Source organism: Octopus bimaculoides, chromosome 9 (genome assembly GCF_001194135.2).
Source record: "Octopus bimaculoides isolate UCB-OBI-ISO-001 chromosome 9, ASM119413v2, whole genome shotgun sequence".
Classification (NCBI taxonomy): Eukaryota; Metazoa; Mollusca; class Cephalopoda; order Octopoda; family Octopodidae; genus Octopus; species Octopus bimaculoides.
In genome coordinates, this window is record NC_068989.1 from 33127711 (window position 1) to 33148424 (window position 20714).

The window sequence follows — 20714 nt, forward strand, 5'->3', positions numbered from 1 at the left end:
AAAAAAAAAAAAAAAAAAAAAAAACAAACATTTTTTTCAGTGGACTGCAACACAGGTTTGGTGACTAAAAAAGAAATTTTTTTTCCATTGCTGCACACAGTACACAAAAAAAAAAATTCAAAAATTTTGTAAAGAATATTTTTTTTTTCACACACATGTTACTATTCCAACAATACCTTTGTCAGTTCTTTGGTCCTTCCTTTTCTTTTCTTTCCTCTGTACAAAATGAGTCTTCCCAGCTTACCCGCATACTCTGCTGATGTCACGCTTTGGTTCACTCAATTGGATGCGTATTTTTCCACCCATGCGGTGCCTCACCAACAGCAGCTAAATCTTTTGTACTGTGGGATGCCTGCACCCCTTGCACGCTCAGTGAAAGATCTAATCGCTGACCCACATCTGGACGCAACTTATGTGTCCGTCAAATCTGAGGTTCTCCGTCGGAACACACAATCCACGGAAAGTAAATTCTGGATACTGATGCAGGATGAACACCTGGGAGATAGGCCATCATCTGAGTTTCTTCGTTGTTTGTGTGAACTCAGTGACACTCCACTTGAGGACAATCCTCTGCTTAGGAAACTGTTTTTCTCTCGGCTGCCACCGAATGTCCAATACATACTGGCCACAACAGTCAACTCCAATTAGCTCGATCAGACAGCCACCATGGCAGACAAGATTATAGAGTTCACTGTGCAGCCCACACCTCACCATACCTGTTTGAACCCCGTAGTAGCTTCCTCTACTACCACAAAGTCTTCTCCCTTGTCACATGATGACATTTTGGAGAGAGTCAATGCATTAGCACGTCACATGGACACATTGTGGCAAGAACATGCCAGCTCTCATCATCTTGCAGCAGAAGCTGTTCTAAGTCACGGTCAGCTAGTTCTACTCCAACGGTTTCCAATCTCTGCTGGTACCATGCCACATTCAAGGACAAAGCCTGTCGATGCATCCAGCCCTGTTTGTTCAAGCTGTCAGGAAACTAGTTACGGAAGATTTGGGCACGTCAAATTCTTCCCGCAATTATTCATCTCATCGTGCATTCTTTGTTAAGGATTGTGTGTCTAACAAATCATTCATGGTTGACACTGGATCCAGCTGTTCTATTTGGCCTTTGCGTCTTACTTCAGACAAGCTGAAGCAATCTGCCATTAACCTGCACGTGGTGAATCTATCCCCAATAAAAACTTACGGTCAGGTCTCATTAAACCTAGATCTCAACCTTTGAAGGGATTTTAGGTGGGTTTTTGTTATAGCAGATATATTGTACCCCATTCTGGCCAGGGACTTCTTAAACCACTTTCACTTATTAGTAGATGTCAGGTAACAGAGACTCGGGGACGATTCTACGTCTTTGTTTACGCCTACTCAGGTTACTACTAATGCTGTTCTCAGCCCGTCATTTTTTGTCACCACTGCTGGTGACCAGTTCCATTCCCTTTTGGCTTCTTTCCCAGATCTGGTAGATCCAACTTTCAAATCATTCAAAGTCACACACTCGACTCGCCATTATATCACTACTTCCGGACTACCCGTCTTTTCGCGTCCACAGCGACTCGCTCCTGATTGGCTCAAAAAGGCTCAATCTGAGTTTGAGCATATGCTTCAACTCAGCCTTATTCGCCCCTTCACCAGCCCTTGCGCATCTCCTCTACATTTGGCATGGAAAGGGGATTACAAACGTTTGAATGCGGTCACTGTTCCCGATTACTATCCTATAAGGAATCTCCAAGATTTTTCTTCAAACTTGCATGGTTGTACTATTTTTACCAAGGTTGACCTCATCCAAGATTATCATCAAATTCCAATGAACCCTGACGACATTTCCCAAACTGCTGTTATCACCCCCTTTGGAAATTTTGAGTTTCTGTTTATGAGCTTCGGTTTGCGGAATGCAATGAGCACATTCCAGAAGTTTACTGATGAAGTTGTCCGTGGACTTGACTTTGTGTTCGCTTATGTTGATGATTTGCTCATAGCTAGCAACATGTGTGAAAATCACCCCCAACACTTATATCAACTTTTTCAGCATCTTCACACCTATAGTGTGCAAATCAACCCCGATAAGTGTGTTTTCTGACAGACCTCTCTGGAATTCCTAGGTCATTATATTGACTCTAATAGTATCCGACCTCTCTCCTCCAAAGTCAATGTAATTCAATGCATCTCTTTAACAGTTGATGCATTGGATTCTGCGGTTGGTGCTGTTTTGCAACATAGCATTGACAATCTAAACTTGGCCTTTGACATTTTTTCCTCATCAATTAAAGCCAGCTGAACATTGTTACAGTACGTTTGATAGTGAACTCTTAGCAATCTACCTGTCGGTTCATCATTTTCAACATCAACTTGAGGGCCGGGATTTTGTGATTTATACTGATCACAAGCCTCTTATGTTTGCTCTGTCATCTAAATCGGACAAACACTCGCCTCGTGCTTTTCGTCACCTGGACTACATTTCCCAGTTCACAAGTGACATTCGGCATATACCTGGAATAGAGGACATGCCTGCTTACGCATTCCCTTGTCTCCCTGTGTGTTCTCTTTCATCTCCTGCTGCAATCGATTTAACTGCCATTGCGTAGGATCACCCAGCTCTGGACACATTGGATCTAACTTCCACCAAGTTGTCCTGTTGCAAGTTTGCCTATCTTCCAATTCCGTCTGCTGAAGACACAATCCTTTGTGACACAGCTACTGGTTCTCCCAGACCGTTTGTACCTGAGAACCATCAGCGTTCCGTTTTTGATGCCTTGCATTCAATGTCACATCCCTGCATCACTGCCTCGGTGAAGCTTATTACGGTTCAGTTTTACTGGCCTAATATGTGCCATATGATCACCGCTTGGGCAAGCTCTTGTGTGAAATGCCAATGTTCTAAAATCCACAGGCACATTCGCACTCCTCTTGGACAGCTTTCTCTGCCGGAGACTCGCTTTCACCATGTCAACATTGATCTGGTTGGACCATGGCCTGTCAGTCATGGTTTCTCTTATATATTGACGTGTGTCGATCGTTTCTCTTGTTGGCCTGAAGCCATTCCAATAGTGGACATTTCGCTGAGCCAGTTGCTCGAGCTTTCATTTCTAACTGGATTGCTCGCTTTGGTGTCCCAGCTAAAATAACCACTGATCATGGACGCCAGATCGATGCCTCCTTATATCATGAATTGTCACGAATCCCAGGTGTTCATCACATTCATACGACCAGCTACCATCCAGCTTCCAACGGGATGGTCGAACATTTTCACAGGCAACTGAAGGCCACTCTATACACCACTCTTGATCTGCAGTCTTGGACAGAATTCCTGCCTATCGTTCTTCTGGGTGGTCGCACTGCTGTTAAAACATACTTAAGTTTCTCCTCTGCTGAACTCCTTTACAGTACCATCCTGGCACAATGTTGGTGCCAGACAATTCATCGCATCCTGACCCAACGTCATATGTCACCAGACTTCACTCGTATTTCTCAAGTCTTCCACCCATGCATCCGCGTAACCAGTCCATTCCCTCTCACATCCCACTAGACATTGACAAAAGGACTCATGTTTTTGTTCAGGATGATTCTGTTAGAGGACTGCTTGTTTCTCCTTATAAAGGACCATTTCATGTGCTATCACGCACACCTAAAACTTTTAATCTTGACATCAATGGTCAGGCAGAGACTGTGTCAGTTAACAAATTTAAAAGGGTACATTTTGAGGTGTCCACACCCTTCGATGACATCCCAGTCACACCCACTTTTGATCCTTTACAACCACCTACACATGCACCTTTGACCATACCATCACCTACACCTTCATCGCCACAATCTAACACAAACAAACCCTATGTCACCAGGACAGGCCGCACTGTGCATTAGCCCAAAAAACCTTTTCTTTTCCTGTGACAGACAATTGTTCTCTCGTGTGCTGAACAATTCCAATGCCTTGCCATTGAACTTTGTTGAAAATTTTGTGCATGCCCCTTTTATATTGCTTGTAATTATTTTTCTTGACTTATCACATTTTGTACCACATCTTGTTGTTTGCAATCAGTGGCAATCTTTGCTTTTCTTGTGCCTGCTCCAGTCATTCTAATTTCGTACTAGAGTTCTCAAGGGGAAGCCCCTGTAGCGAGGCACAAGAAGCCAGCACCATTTTTTACGAGATCTTGCTGGTAGCCATTACCACGTCCGAGACAGGAGTGAGATCTCGCCTGCAACCATTTGTCATGCGCGAGATGACAGCGAGATGACAGTGAGACTCTCATCGGCAATGACTATTTAAGCAGGAGAATTAAGACATTCTCTCTCTTTCTTTCTTCTTGCTTATGCTGAGAAACACTGCGAATCTGGCAGCTCACAGCAGACTCTTATCTCGCTCTAACTTCACCTGTTATCTCCAGAGGTAATGAACCTCACGTGAACAGAGTTATAACAAATTACGCGCTGTCATAAAGATGGTCACTGGCAGCAATCCACATGAACGAGAACTAAAAAAAAAACCGGCTATTGAATTGCACTCCGCTTGTAAACTTCTTCGTGTTCCAGATCCTTAAGACTACAGAAATAATTATAATGGGAGAAGGAGATACTCCACAGGTATCACAAACTTTCAATTCCATTATAAGTTCAAATCTTACCAGGATCAAACATTCCTTTCATATTCAAGGACTGACAACAAAATATTACATAGTAACAGAGTCAATATAATCAACTTTATTCCTCCTTTCAAATTTGTAGTCTTGTGCTTGTATTTAAAAATCATTATTTAATTTTATCTTTCTAAACTTCACTTTTTAGACCTCCAACATCATTAAAAGAATCTATACTGAGGTCTATTCATTTGTTTGTATCCACAATCCCACAAAAATTGTTTTGAGCCAAAATAAGAAACCAATTTTAATTAGAGCTTACCTGAGGTGTTAACTTTTGCATCATAGAAATTCTAAACCTCAATCTTTTGTTGGAATAATTTTTGTTGAGATGAAGTGTACTGTTCTCATTTATTTCATTCTGAAATCCACAAATAATCATCGGTTCATATTATCATGCAGTTAAAGAAACACAAAAAAAGAAGAATTTTGTTTTATCAATACCTTTCTAAGTGAGATTATTAAAACAAATTCTTGTTTCTAATGTAGTCTATCACTAGTTTTCTCAGAATCTGGTTTTAGAAAGATTTAAAGTCCAACCCAACTACTAAGGTAGCAGTTCAATCCTAGCTGAAACCAGCTCTGCTTAAGTAACCCATTCACAATAAGCATATGATGAATGTTAGTTTTCAAATACCTTAGACTTATTGTGAGCATGTTATTTTAAAATTGGAACTTGAAACATGGCTTCTCCATTTTGAAGATGGAAAACAGTTTTTTGAAAGAAATTTGGTCATTAAACTGACCAAGCTAAGAGATTTCTTTACTAGCTCAAGTTCAATTCAAGCTGGTGGAGCTAGAGTACTTAGCCATGTAGTTTCTGGTAAAAAAATATATATTTGTATGGACATGAATGTGCCTGTTTTAATTATTAATTGCCCAGCATGTCAAACACATCATACAAATCAACAATATGAACTAGCATAGGTGTTTTCTTTAATTTATACCATGTATTCATTTGGTAGTATATGATGTATTTTTTTTTTTATTCATCATCAACATCATCATCATTTAACATTTGCTTTCCATACTGGCATGGGTAGAATGGTTTGACAGGGAACCACAAGCTGCAGGGCTGCACTGAGCTCCAGTGTCATCTTTAGCATGGTTTCTATGGCTGGATGCCTTTCCTAACACCAACTACTTAACAAAGCGTATTGGGTGCTGTTTTTGTACCACTGGCACTACCACTATATAGAGTGTACTGGGTACCGTTTTCATGCCATTGGCACTACCACTTTACAGGGTGTACTGGATGCTTTTTATGTGTTGCCAACACTTATTCTTATTCATTCTTAACTGTTCTTTCACTTGATTCCCAAGTGTTGGTAGTTGATGCAGTCCCAGCCTCTCTTGTCACATCTATACTCAGGGAAGAATTATATGTTTGGTGTATATATTGGTTTAAAAATAACATATGTATAAAACGGTGCAACCAGTGTTTCTCACAATCTCCCATTCTTAGCAGCAAGGCTAATCATCTATTGATAAGCATAGGTAAAAAGAAAGAACCTATTAACTCCTTTACAAGGTGAAGAAAGTTGCAATTATTTGATAAACATCCATAGAAAAGTGATGACAACAGTACCAAAAGTTTAATATTTATACAGGCAAGGAATCCCACTGTTATGAACACTATTATTAAAGTTCAGTTTTTCCAATATAATTATGATAGTATGTGTTGGATGAGGCTGCAATACAACATATTCCCATTTGACTTGATTTTTTTTCATCTCAACAGTTATCTGGCCCCATTATTTTCTATTATCAGTACATAGTGGTTTTTCACCCAACATCTTTTTACATAACCATACCAATGCAGCTACAAACCAACAGAGTTTTTAGATTATTTCTTTCCATTAATTTAAAGATGTTCCATCCTCATTGTCAAACAGTTTCATAACTTATGCTCATTTCATTAGCACCTTGCAGAGAGAAAAAGACACTTTTATCACAAGGAGAAATAACGGCATCTTAAACTTTTCTAAGAACCACCCCAGCACTTATTATATTACCTAAGCAGAACTTATCTACAAATACTTGCAAATCCATGGTTTTCTGTGTATTTACATCTCAGATTCCTGTAAGTCTGCAAAAGATTTCACTACATCTTTTATACACACACTGTTAGCAGCTGTTAAAACAAATTGCTACAGTTGCTTTCAAGAGCTTTTACTAAAAATAATGAACTGTATCTCTAAAAGCAATGCATCTACAAACAAGCTCCTTGGTCACTTGCAGATTATTATATTTACCTCTGTAAGGATAATTTTGCTTTCTACTAGCACCTGAAGTTGTTTACTTAGTTCCTTTTCTGGTAACTGACTAGAGTCCATCAGCTCTCGAAATGTCAAGGATTCAGCATTGTTAAAAAGTAATAATATTGCCATGTGGTAGGTCCCCATCGTTACAGTGTAGGTTTTCTTCAGGTAATTAAATCGAACATCAGCTACAAATAGAAAGAAAAAGACATTGCAGAGAAACAAAATATGTCAAACAAATAAATCACAGAAGATACAAACATTGACCTGGTTTTCATTTGGGCCTGGTTATAGCAAAGTCTTCACAAATTTGGATATCCAGAATTTTGGAGTTTATAAGTTACATAATAGACCAAAGAGCAAAATCAATGACCTGATTCCAAGCAATTCTATAACAAAAATAATCCATTATTTACTTAGGCAGATTGAGAAAAATAGTGTAATGTGCTTAGCTTAAAGGGTACAACAAAATGAATACAGCAAAGTGAATTTATTCTCTTGCAGTAATGACTAACTGTACACCATTTGATACAATTATCAGTGTAGAATGTTGATCTTGTACACTTTGATTCTGTTTGTCATGCCACTACTATAATTACAGAGGAAATAGTGATTATTTTTGACAAAGCATAAAGGTCATTTTTGATTAATGGAAGGAGTGGAGTCAACTGAAATGACCTAATATCCTTCTCAGTACAGAAGACTGAAAGTCCAAGTAACTTGACAAAACTTAAACACAGGCAACAATACAAGTTAGCTAAAGTATATGTCACACTGTTTCTAAGTGTCTTAGTCAACTCAACATCATATCCTTTCTCTTCATGTAAATGAACTCTTTCATAAACACAAGAACTGTCTTTAAAGAAGAAAGAATAAGAATTGTTAAAACAAACAGTGTATTTAAAGTAGTAATCACCTACAAAAGAATCAATTCTAAAGGGCTTTACATTTATATTCCTGGCAGCAAGGCACTGAATACAATACCAAGAAGCATTTAGTTTGGCTTACAACTTGCAATACCCCAGCCTTCACCTGAGATAAAAACCAGTAGTCAAGCTTACATTGGTACACTAGTCTTTTTTTTTTTTAATATATTGAACATGATCCAGATGAAAGAATTAAGCATTCTCTCTTGCTAAACTGATTTTTAGACCTTTTGATTCTAAGTTCTCTTTCCACATTTGAAACTTTTTCTTTAATTGTTCAATGAATCCATCTATGAGAAATAAGATGTATCTTGGGAAACTATGATAAGCACGAGGGAGCACAGAACTGATCCTTAATGGCTACCTATAAACAGGCTAAATTCCTCACTGAAGTTGGTGCTAACTCTCATTATACTGACAGCACTTATACATTGCTTATATGGCTTTAATAAACCATTCATTTATACCGAGTTTTCTTAGTAACCATCAGATTACAAAATATGATGCTCTGTTAAAGGTATTTAGTGTTCACCAAGTCAACAGTTATTAGGTATAGTGGCTTGCACTAAGCTAGGAACTTCTGTAGGTGTTTCACTTAGAAAAGGACATCAGAAGTACTCCATTCTATCTCAAATCCAAAGTTCATCTCATCTAAACTAATTCTCTGCCTAATAAGCTGTGCTATGACTCATTTTGTCACTTTCATAGAACTTTTCTTTTGCCTTTGTAGTAGACAATGATATTGCTACTTTAAGCATTGGAGCTAATATTTCCAAGTATTACTTATTACTTGTAAAAGATAAGCTCTCAGTCACTATCTTTGATAGTCCTACTGCTTTCCCCGTCTTCATGTTCTTAATAGCCTATTTAACCAGTACACATAGCTGTTAACTCCATGTCTAGTTGGAGTAGTAGCTCTTTCATTCATATTTTCTCCTCATTCAGCAACTTTCTATAGCAACGTTTCCATACTCCTTTCTTCTTGATGTCACTAACAGTCCTTACACACTTCACTAATAAAGTCTTGATTTACGGTGATACACTATTTTAACTCTTAACAACCTGTACAACACAAATCCACCCAACTACACATGTCAGTTCTATACCACCTGAACCCATCTGAATCAAAACACTTTTTTTATAATTGTTTTAAAGGAAGTGATGAATGCTCTAACCTAAAAGAGAAAATTTTAATCATTTCCTCAATGCATAATTTGCGTAATTTATTTTGAGAGTTTTTTTTTTTGTTTTTTTTGATAGTAACTTTTAAGCATATCTGGGTATGTGGTTTCTGAAGGGAGTAACTAAGCTTATCTGTAAATTTCATGATGGAAAAGGTGCAAAAAGGTCAGGAAAGAATAGTTTTTTTGAGCTGTCTGTATGTCCATGTCTATTAGAAACAATTATGGACATACATGTACAAGTGTGATTGTTAAATTATTACCAACCATTTTTCTTTAATTTTAGCACAAATAACTATTTATATGAAAAAAAGAAAAGAAACTTACTTGTTTTTTCTACAATAGAACCAATTTTCACAATAATATGACCCCAAATAAATACAATATAAGCATTTGAATTAACAAACTCATTTTCAGGTATTTTCTCCACAACCATTACAGGAATGAAATTTTGACTTAGAAAATTTTCAACAGGACATTAATAGCTAAAATATGGAGCATCTTGCATTCCTGAAGCCCATGGCAGAGATCAGCCTCTTACTTTCAGCTTCTCTCCCTGCTAAGTCTGTTGAGTACTACATTCTTCACAGGGGAAAAAAAACCTAGTATTCACAACCATCTTTCTGGCTAATATGTGTGCCTGAGTGGTAGATGATTCAGTGGCAAGCTAACTTTGCAAAATTAGTGTTGCAAATTATTATTTGCATCCAGGTGCCTTTATCTATCTTCATCAACTGGACCATAGTCACAGCTTTCATGTATACATAAGTAACCATCCTGATGTTACCCACCATGTCAACTGAAGTCCCCAGCCATAGTAATGTGGTCACTACCATCCATCATTGAGGTAGTCTGCATGTAAACCTCATAGAAATTATCCTTTTGCCAATTCTGACAGTGGCACATACAGAAATCACAGTTGCTGTCATAATAGCCCATTACCAGCCTAAACTTAATTATTCAGCCATATACTCTGACTATCTCATAATTGTGTGTATTCAAGTTTTAAAATAGGTGCATCATGTCCCTGCATATTGTAAAGGTTGGCAACAACAAGGGTATACAGGCCTAAAGCACTCTTCAGAAAAACTGGCCAACCCATGCCAGTGAACATAAACACTAATGATTCTGACAACCTCAGTTACTCTAACCATTTCTCTGCAGACAATACATCTACTCTGCCTACCCCAGTGTTTGTACTTGTGTTCTTTCCTCATGAGAAGTCTGACTAAGTCTCCTCTATATCAACTCATGTACATAACATACATTTTCTTACATCTGCTCAAGCAACTCTATGTAGAATGAATTAGTTACTTACCTAGGCAAGAGTAATGCATCCATGTTAACTTCCGACCACTGAAGTTTTTATTGTAAAACATTTCAAACTAGAAAATTAACAAAAAAATTGGCAATTATAGTCATGTAATAACATTTTTGTAGTAAGATTAGTAAAGATGAAATGTTTAGAAGTCTCAGTGTTGCTACCCAAGCCTTTCTTAAGAATAGTAATGGCCAAATGAATCCATTTCAAAAAGGTATAAAATTCAAAATTCAGAGTTGGCTTACTGTTGCTTGCTGTGTATGGTTGTATTGTTAAGGAGTTAGAAGTTTACTTCACAACTATGCGAATCTGAGTTTGATTCCATAGCACAATACTTTGGGCAAGCGTCTTCCACCATAGTGCCAGATGACCTAAAGTCTTCTTCATCATCATCATCATCATTTAATGTCTGTTGTCCATGCTGGCATGGGTTGGATGATTTGACCAGAGCTGGCAAGCTGCACCAGACTCCAGTCTGATTTGGCATGGTTTCTACAGCTGAATGCCCTTCCTAATGCCAACCACTTTACAGAGTGTGCTGGGTCCTTTTACATGGCATTACAAAAGCACTTTTACATGGCAATGCATGGGTGCTTTTACATAGCATTGCACTGGCACTTTTACATGATGCCACATGGGTGCTTTTACACGGCATTACATGGGTGCTTTTATGTGGCACTGCCACAAGTGCTTTTTACATGGCACCAGCACAAGACTCTTGCAAGTTAATTCTCACCACCATGAAGACTGGTCTCAACACTTCTGCTGTGGAGTACAGGTCTTCTTGAAGTACAGCAAGGTGCCAGGCATTTTGGTCCCTTGTTATCTTGCCTGAAAGGTTCAGTGTCCTGAGGTCATTCTTCAGCACTTTGTCCCATGTCTTCCTCAGTCTCCCACTTCTACATGGTCCATCTACTTTGAGGAATCAGTACTTCTTAATGGAGCTGTCAGCACCTATCTGCATCACATGACCAAACTAGTGCAGTCTTCTCTCTTGCATACAGCATGAAATTTAGTAAATGGAAACTGTGTAGAAGCTCATCAAAGTTACCATTCTACTTGGATAGTAGAATTAATCTGCTGAATAATTTAACACTACCTGGTTGGATTTTGTATCCAACCGATGACTCTACTCAGAAACTGGGATACATCCTGTTACTTGTATGATTTAGGAACACCAGCTCAGACAGTTTGGCCATGTTGCTTGATTACCATGTTCTCTTCACTGAGGATCTGGCTGGATTAGAGTTGACAGCTCATGTTGATTGGCCACATGGTCACAGTAGATGAGGAAATATCTCATAGAGATAGGGACTGACTAGGACTCTTGCTTGACAGGTCGCCAAGGAATATACCAACAAATGGTGAATGCAACAATGCACTGCATCAGTGCATGCCCCTACACCTGACCTGACCACCTGGTTCCAAGGTACTCTTTTTGAAGTCCACTTTGTTGCAAGCATTTATGCTAGATCTGAGATCTGAAAATAATTTCCTCACAGAAGTCTCAAAGGTTCTGACAAAGGATTGTAGCCACTGCTCTTGCTTTTCTGAATTAGCAAAACAAGATGAAAAACGAAAAATCTATAGGGCCAATTCTGTACAGGAAATGAATATAACCCATGTAATCAATTGCAATAATTTACAGTTATCTAATCCTTACTATTTTCCCCAATTATACATTTAATCTTTTGTAGTCACTCTGATATTGAAAATATTATAAATAATCAAATCCACTTTTTCATCATGAGGTTAGCACTCCATTATAAATAAGTTATAAGTATTCATTTTTGAAACATCAAGAATATGAATTAAATTTAAATCAAGAAAAAAATGCAGTTCATTCAATACAGTAGCCTATTGGTCATACTAAAATAACTTCCACACAATTACTATTACAATAAAACTAGCAATTTCTTGTCTAAACAAACATACCATTTTATAAGAAAAAGTTATAACTATTTGATTTAAACCTAATATATTACAATTACTAATAAGGGTCCATCTTCCATGCTGGCATGAGTTGGATAATTTGACAGGATCCAACATGCCAAAAGATTGCATTGAGATCCAATGTCTGCTTTGGCAGGGTTTTTATAGTTGGATATGATTGGGTTGGCTAATGTTCCTTCAACTTAGAATACATTTTTATTACATACAATGACAAGTGAATTCAATAACCAAAGTAGCAGTAAATATTACCATTCTAACACTTTTTTCTAATTCTTGAGGAATAGCAAACGTTGGGAAGCCACTTTGCCGAATGGGCCATGCACCAGCCTAGAAAAGAAAAGAAAATAACAGTAAAAAATTAACAATATCAACTATGGTAATAGGGAGATATTTTGAATTAATATGACTGCCTCTGGGAGCAAAATTAAAATGTCTGAATGAATCCATTAAACACTTATTGAAATAGTTTAGTCAGACTTGAAACCAGCAGAAAACAATAATAAATGTAATGGTCAAAAGTAACAATATACATAGAGAGAGGGAAAAAGAAATTGATTGATTTTCATCAGGGAATACAGAATTAACAACTGAATATAACATTGTAACTATTCTTAACATATCTGTATTGTTGTTCAAGTACAATTTTTCAAAGATAATAGTGATTTAGAACAGATGCACAAGGTGACCACATGGCCAAGAACAGAATTCTGTAAAATTTTTAGTGGGCCATAGCAACATAAAACATGCATGCAAACATGAATTCTTCAGAACCATGCAATTTGTTTTTCTTTTTTTTCTTTTACTCAATTTCATATTTTTACTCTTCAAATATGTTTAGGATATCAAAAGTATTTTTTATTATATTTTGAATTAAATTTCTTTTGAACATTGATTCTGGAGTATATTTACTTGACACTGAGTGTGTCATGGATGATATAATAAATTTTGTGGGCCAAAGTAAGAAAAAGGTTGAACGTTACTGTTTTAGAATATGGAAATAAAACAAACTGAACCATTAACAGCAAATGAAATACTGATTATGATAATTTTTTTTTTTAATGAACCACAAAGACAATTTTATAAAATGAAAGAATGTAATCAATACATTTATTACTTCTCTGAATTCTTATGACTAAGTCAGTGGTTCTCAACCAGGGTCCACATTACCCTTGGGGGTCCATGTAAGATTTTGTTGTTAAAGTTTATGCACAATAAATTGGATATACTTCTACAATAGAAAAATATTTTAACACTTTTTTAATACAGTTCCTAATATTTAATTATAAAAATATAGAGGTTTTTAGAAATCGAATGGCTGTGAGGGTCTGCCTGAGTAAAATAGGAATCAAAGGGGTCCATAGGCAAAAAATGGTTAAGAACCACTGGACTAAGTCATAATAAGCTAAATCTATATAAGAAAATTTATAAATTTATAAAAATCATCATATACTCACCTGAATATTTTTACATCTAGACCTTACCAAATCTACTAAAATTAGAACATTTAGGCATTAAGCCTTGTATTTCACTGCTTCTACTAACTGCTGCTTTCCAGCCAGAAGTAGAAAATAAAAGTAAAGTGAAATGATTGCCAGCAGATTTTAAAATTGTCAGGATTTCATTAATTGCTATTAAATATATAAGAACTGGTAAAAATAGTTTATGATATCTCAACTTACCTGAAGAACCAATATTGAAAATCCAATTCCAATATCAATATCTTTATTCTTATAGTAATCTTCAAATTTTTTGTCTAAATCTTTACTAATTGTCATGTCAGTAAACATCTGATGTAGTTTGTTAGTGAACTCATAACCACAGGCTTGCTGCAAATAAACATAATCATCTGTTAGAACTGTTACCATTCATTAAATAACCACTTATAAACATTTTATTTGATGAATTAACATTATAACCTCCTCTTACAAAATAACTTTGTAGCCTCTCAGTCAGGGCTACCTCATTTTCATAAATGCAGTCCAGTATTATATTGAAATCCTTTTCTGAATAGCAATTAATTATAATATAAACAGCTGTGATTTTTAATATTATTATATGTTGTATTCAAGACATTTACAAATAATGTCTATGGTTGTAGTTTAAGTGTCCTATATAATATATAAACAAACTAAACAGCAAAACAAGTACTACCCTACCCACAAATGGCCAAAACGGAATTGTTATAACCAGAGTGAACATGACAGTTAAATGGATCAAAGCTTTGTTAATACTTGAACCATTGAAAAAAGCTTATATAAGATCAAATACAAGGTCATACTGAAAAGTTCCTGGCTTTAAGGGTATTGCAAAAAGGTAAAGCCATTACCTTTACAAGGGAGGTAGACAACAATTTAGGAGAAGATAGGCAAAAAATCATGATGGTATACAATATATCTTTTCCTTTTTTTGTAGATTTAATGCATGATGGCAGCTTCTACAGAAAGTTTTAGTAAGATTGAAGCACAGGTGGTGATGAAGTTCCTCTTTTTGCAAGGCAGCAGAAATCCATGGTGAGATGAAGGAAGTCTTGAAGATGGCTGCCCATCTTACTCCACAGTGAAAATTTGGGCGTCAAGGTTTTGGACTGGTCATTTTGAGGTCACAGATGAACCCTAGTCAGGACTGCCAGCTTCTGTGACTACAGAGGACAAAGCTGACATTGTGCATATCATGATTCTCAATGACTGCCAGATTTCAGTTAAAGTCATAGCTGAGACTGGAGATTTCCACATCATTCACAATAGTCTGGACATGAGAAAACTTTCTGCAAATTGGGGCTGAAATGCCTGAATGCAGATCAGAAGCACATCAGAGTGACAACATCAAAGGTGCAGTTTGCAGAGGGAGAGGCTGATTTTATGGCTCATTTAGTCACTATGGATGAAACTAGGCTTCATCATGATCTCCAGACCAAGCAGCAATCAATGGAGTGGTGCCACAGCAGTTCACTGCTGGAAAGACTCTAGCTTCAGTGTTCTGAGACAAATACCTGCCAAAGGGTTGCACCATCAATGCAAAATACTACATGTCTCTGTTGAACAAACTGTGTGAAGCTTTGAAGCAGAAACACCATGGAAAGCTAAGCTGTAGTGTCCTGTTTTTGCAGGACAATGTACCAGCACACACAGCACATGAAACTCTATGGAAAATACATGACTGGCTTCAAATTGGTAGACCACCCACCTTACTCTCCTGACTTTCCACAACTGAAAAAACATCTCAAGGGAACGGAATTTCACTCCAATTCAGAAGTGATCACTGCTATAGAGGCCTTGTTGGAGGCCCAACCTTCCCAGTTCTTTTTACAGGGCTTAAAAACCTGAAGGACTGCTGCAATAAGTGTGTGAATCTGAGAGGGGAATATGTTGAATAAAATCATAATTAACTGATCCTCCTGTATTTTCTTTTACCCAAAGCCAGGGAATTCTCAGCAAACTTTTTAGCACTCCCTTGTATGTAAGTAAGAATAAATCTATTACTTGGCAACTGACACTATTTTATCATTAGTATGCGAGATAACTCGGGATATTTTATCTTTGTCAGTGGGACTATAATCTCAATATACTTGACAAAATGATGTAATAGCTATGTAAATAATCTAAAATAGATATTTGTTAGTGGAAAGACAAAAACTGTTTTAAAACATTTTGTTTTAAAATGAAACAATTTTTAGGTACTGTAATAAATATATTCAACATGCAAAATTTACTATGTTACTCTGAAGTTGCCACTCTCTGAACTGCAGGTTTGCACAAACAGAGCTAAGCTTTAAGCTACTACAATAACAACTTCCACAAGCAGTAAAATTATGCTGATTGTTTTCACAACAACAATTTTTTCATTCTACTGAGATTACAATCTCTCTTAAGAATATTCAAAAAACAAAAGTTTTCTTAAAATTGTAGAAGAGGATTACCTTTAATTTATTAATCATAGATTCTTCAGCATCCATAGAGGTGGATGCATTGTAAATGAGTCGTTTGGCTAACATCCGGGAATAAAACTAAAAACAACAAAATCATGTAAGTTGGTGTTATTTTACCTGCACAATAAAAACCAACTGCAGTTATGATCAATTACAAATTCATTAAAATCATATTCTATCAGCAAATTATTTATCTGTTTTCTACAAATAGTAAAATAAATGTTTTTTAATCAAAGAATCACAATGCAACTCTGTACAGTTCGCCAGTCCTCAGTCAAATCGTCCAACCCATGTTAGCATGGAAAGCGGACGTTAAACGATGATGATGATGATGATATATATATATATATATATATATCGTTTTACTTTAATCAATGCATGCAAACAAGACTTTAAGATACATCATGAACTGAGCTCACTAAATGTTTATTTCTTGTTCTGTAGTTTTGAAAAAGCACAGTAAAAATATTAGTATAAATGATATATAACTTTTGCTTACCTAAGCAAACTTCAAGGCATGTTTAATACACGCATACATACATTTAGTATGTAACAATTTTTATAAATTTTATAAATGGTAGAGGATAATGCACACAGCTATACTGGTCTGAGAAAAGTTTAATTACAATAACTAATTTGCTTATCACATGCTCTCATTAACTTAGATTTTAAATTAAAATCAGTAATAGAAATGGAAAATATTATAATCAGTAACAGCATACAAAAACTTACCCTTTGATATATATCTTTGTCTTCTAAATATTTGAAAACAGTTATACAGTTGTCAAGTTTCTCATCTAATTCACTTTCAGAAATTCCTTTCGAGCTTTTCTTCAAAAGGTTGTCATTGTATTTGGCAAGCTGAAAAATTATATATAACATTACAAAGAAAAATTTTCTCAGTTTTATTTTATTATTTGCTGGTGGTACACACACCCAAACATACATTGATACGCAGTAACAAACATATTTCCTTTTTTATATAGCTATGCAGTTAACTGATATCATTCTCAAAGTAGTGCCCCTACACAACATTCACATTACCAAACCCTACAATCCAAAAATAGTAAGTTGGTCAGATGAAGAAAACATTCAATGCCTAATATCATCTGTGATCACCTCCTTGTGGATGATGATGGATGATTCCACCTCCAAAATAACTTTGAGGAAACTAAAGATCGTTTATGCATCATATGTGTAAGCCCTCCCAACTTTCAAACTACAGGTAGGTCTTCTGGTCCTATTCTAAGGGATTTTCTTAACTTCACAGAATCCTCCTATCCTCTACTTCTAAACAGTCTGCTTTTATAAGTGAAAACGTTTGTAGATAAGCCACTGTCTTTGTTTCCTGTTTTTATATTGCTACAGCAACTCAGAGAGCCCAACAAGTGTGAGTCCTATCAACAAATAAGGCAGTCTCTCCCACACTGCAATAACTACCAATCTATCACCTTCAATTCCAAAGTTTCAAAGGCAACAGAAACAGTTACGATTACTTTCTTTACAACATTGAGTCCCTGAGTTGTTTTACAGAGCTAGACCTATTGAAGACAGGGATTATGAGAGGAGGTTCAGCTACATTGATCTGGGGACCAGAGATTCAAGAAGGGGCCTGTGAATCTCTGACAAGGAGAGGTACCCCTTTCACAAGATAGGTTAGAAAGCAACCTAGTTCTGCCTGGCAAAATATCTCTTACAGGCCCTGACTGAGCAACTTTCACACATATCATATCAGTTATCTGTTGCCTTTAGAACTTGAGTAAAAAATATATTTGCTTTGCCAGATCTAATGAAGAAATATTCAAATAGCATGAGAGATCTTCAGTGAGACCAAAGCCTTACATTTGAGAAATTGTGAGGATTCTAGTTGTGTAAGGGATGAGAAATAGTGATGATTTTTTTGATATGAGTAGTGCTTGTGTTGTTTTGCTACTGAAAGAGGTAAAAATGGTACAACCTTATTAGAGAATGCTTTAGAGGTCTTTATGCATAGAGTCAGAATAGGAATAACATGACATGTTTACACTGCATGTAGATGATGTTTGAGAGGGAAATATTAGGGAAGAATGAAGAATGATATCATCTGTGAAAAAATCCTGGAGAAATTCACCCAACCCCTATCTGGGCAGCATTGTAGATCTTGTCTTTTCCTTAAACTGGTACAACACAGCTATAAGTGAACCACTTGGGGAATTTGGAGCTCTGAGATTTTGTGCACAATATAGAGGAGGAGCATGTCTAAGAAAAGGATTTTAGTTATATGCTTAACTGTTTTGGATGGTTTAGGAGTGAAGCACATGCACTGCCAGAGACAGCACAAAACTAGAAGAGTTTTAATCTAGTGTCTTAGGAGCTGGGGTGGGGGTGGGGGGTCAGTGTTGTGTTGTATGTGGCTGTGTGCTGGATATTCACAGATGACCAAAATAGTACAAAGACAGCTATGGTCTAGTAGAGATTTCTTTGTTGCTGATGACATCAGCAAATCCTTCTTCTGACATGTAAAGCTTCAATTTTAGTTTGGCTATCTATGGGCTCCATCCATCATTCATTTCTTGGATTGGAATTCTTGGTTGTCTCCTATCAGTTCATGAATGATTATTTTACTGTTACTTCTCATAACACACATTCTTATGCAGATGAAACAACCACTCACTCCTACTTTTACACACAAGCATATTTCAAATACAACATAGACACCACAGGCCAAACTTATATTGGTTCCATAAAGAAAAGCCTTCTCAACATCTTCCAGTCGGACATAACATAGTCCCATCAACATTTCCAAATGATTGTCACTACACAAAGCAAAGAAACAATCTCACAACACAACATCCCTATTTGCAAAAGGAATGCATGTAAATCTTGAAATTAGTTACAAATGCAAAAATCTTCAAAATTGATGTTTAGTCTTAAATATTGCTTAACTGCAGTACAGATTCCAATTTCTTAGCCAGAATCAGAAAACATATCAGTCCTGGACAGCTGCTGGCTCAGTACAAAGTAGAAGTGCACAAAAGAGTACAGCATAATATCTGGAATGGCTAGGTTGCTATACATATGCATTGCAGATCATTATTATTGCAATACTAACCAAGTACTTTAATCTCTGTTGTTTTGCAGGACTTAAATTCTAATTCAGTATAGATTAAGAACATTATTGTTATATTCAATCCAAGCCACTTGCTCATTTATGAAACAAAAAGAGAGTTAAACATTTAAAAAACTGCATTGACTTACCAATTCTGGAGACTTACATTCACCTTTAAATTTATTGTTTATTGCAGCAGCACATGCCTACAACATAAAATATTTGAATATATATATATGTATATGTATATATATATATATATATATATATATATATATATATATATATATATATATATATATATATATATACACACACACATATATATATATATATGTATATATAAGGTAGAAAGTATGGTGGGTGATTACATGTGGTTGAATATATATGGAAAGAAATAAGATGAAAAAACACGGAACATTTGTTTTAAAAGACTAAAGAATATATTAGAATCATAATAGTAAAAGTACTATCATTCAATTACAGTAGTAGTTGAATAACATTCTTAAGGCCGTAATTTACTTACATGCAGCAGCTTTCAGAGCTTATTGCTAATTCAGTTCTTAACCAAATGGAAAACTGTTAACATATTTGAAGAGGACTGGTCCCTAGCTACATTTTGGCATTAAAAAAATTGAGATTAGGTCCAGTAGTAAAAAATTGTAGCAATGTTATAGGAGAGTAAGTAATACCACCAATCAAGTTTAGATCTAAGTAACTTTTTTATTTTAAAAGCAAAATATATTTATATTAGGTTCATTGAGAGAAGACAGCATGAAGAATCTCATAGTTTTGGTCCCATGCAACAAAAGTTTGTATCAAAAAAGCTGTGAGGTAAAATATCATGAAAAATTATATAAGTAAGGCAAAAAATTTGATTTAAGTATAATTAACTTTTTTTATTCTAAAAACAAACTATATTTTAATTAAGCTTAAATGATGGCGCTCAATTCGAGGAATTTCATGGTATCAATCTCATGCAATGAAATTTTGAAAGAAAAAAGTTATGAGTGTTTTTTTCTCAAATTTGAGGGTGATAATATAGTTCTATACTTTTTAATGAATATAGTTCATCATCATCGTCGTTTAACGTCCGCTTTACATGCTGGCATGGGTTGGACGGTTTGACTGAGGGCTGGCAAGCCACAAGGCTGCACCAGGCTCGAATCTGACCTGGCAAAGTTTCTATAGCTGGATGCCCTTCCAAACACCAACCACTCTCAGAGTGTAGTGGGTACTTTTTATGTGCCACTGGCACGAGGACCAGTCAGGTGGTAATGGCATAAACGACACTTGAATGGTGATTTTTATGTGCCACAAGCATGGGAGCCAGTCAGGTGGCACTGGCATCGACCACGCTTGAATGATGCTTTTTACATACCACCGGCATGGGAGCCAGTCAGGGGCACTGGCATCGAG

The 20714-nt window shown here is 36.2% G+C and overlaps 1 protein-coding gene across 4 annotated transcripts in view; it reads right to left on the reverse strand.

Moving 5' to 3' along the window:
* LOC106883347 (cullin-2) overlaps positions 1-20714 on the reverse strand; it is a 140746-nt gene that overhangs the window by 11583 nt on the left and 108449 nt on the right. For all 4 annotated transcript variants that reach the window (XM_052970572.1, XM_052970571.1, XM_052970574.1 and 1 more), the window contains 8 exons: positions 19445-19501; positions 16940-17068; positions 16199-16285; positions 13962-14108; positions 12532-12609; positions 10327-10393; positions 6896-7089; positions 4903-5001 (listed from right to left, as the gene is read on the reverse strand). In XM_052970572.1, coding sequence (XP_052826532.1) covers positions 4903-5001; positions 6896-7089; positions 10327-10393; positions 12532-12609; positions 13962-14108; positions 16199-16285; positions 16940-17068; positions 19445-19501 — 858 coding nt within the window. The remainder of the gene's footprint in view (positions 1-4902; positions 5002-6895; positions 7090-10326; positions 10394-12531; positions 12610-13961; positions 14109-16198; positions 16286-16939; positions 17069-19444; positions 19502-20714) is intronic.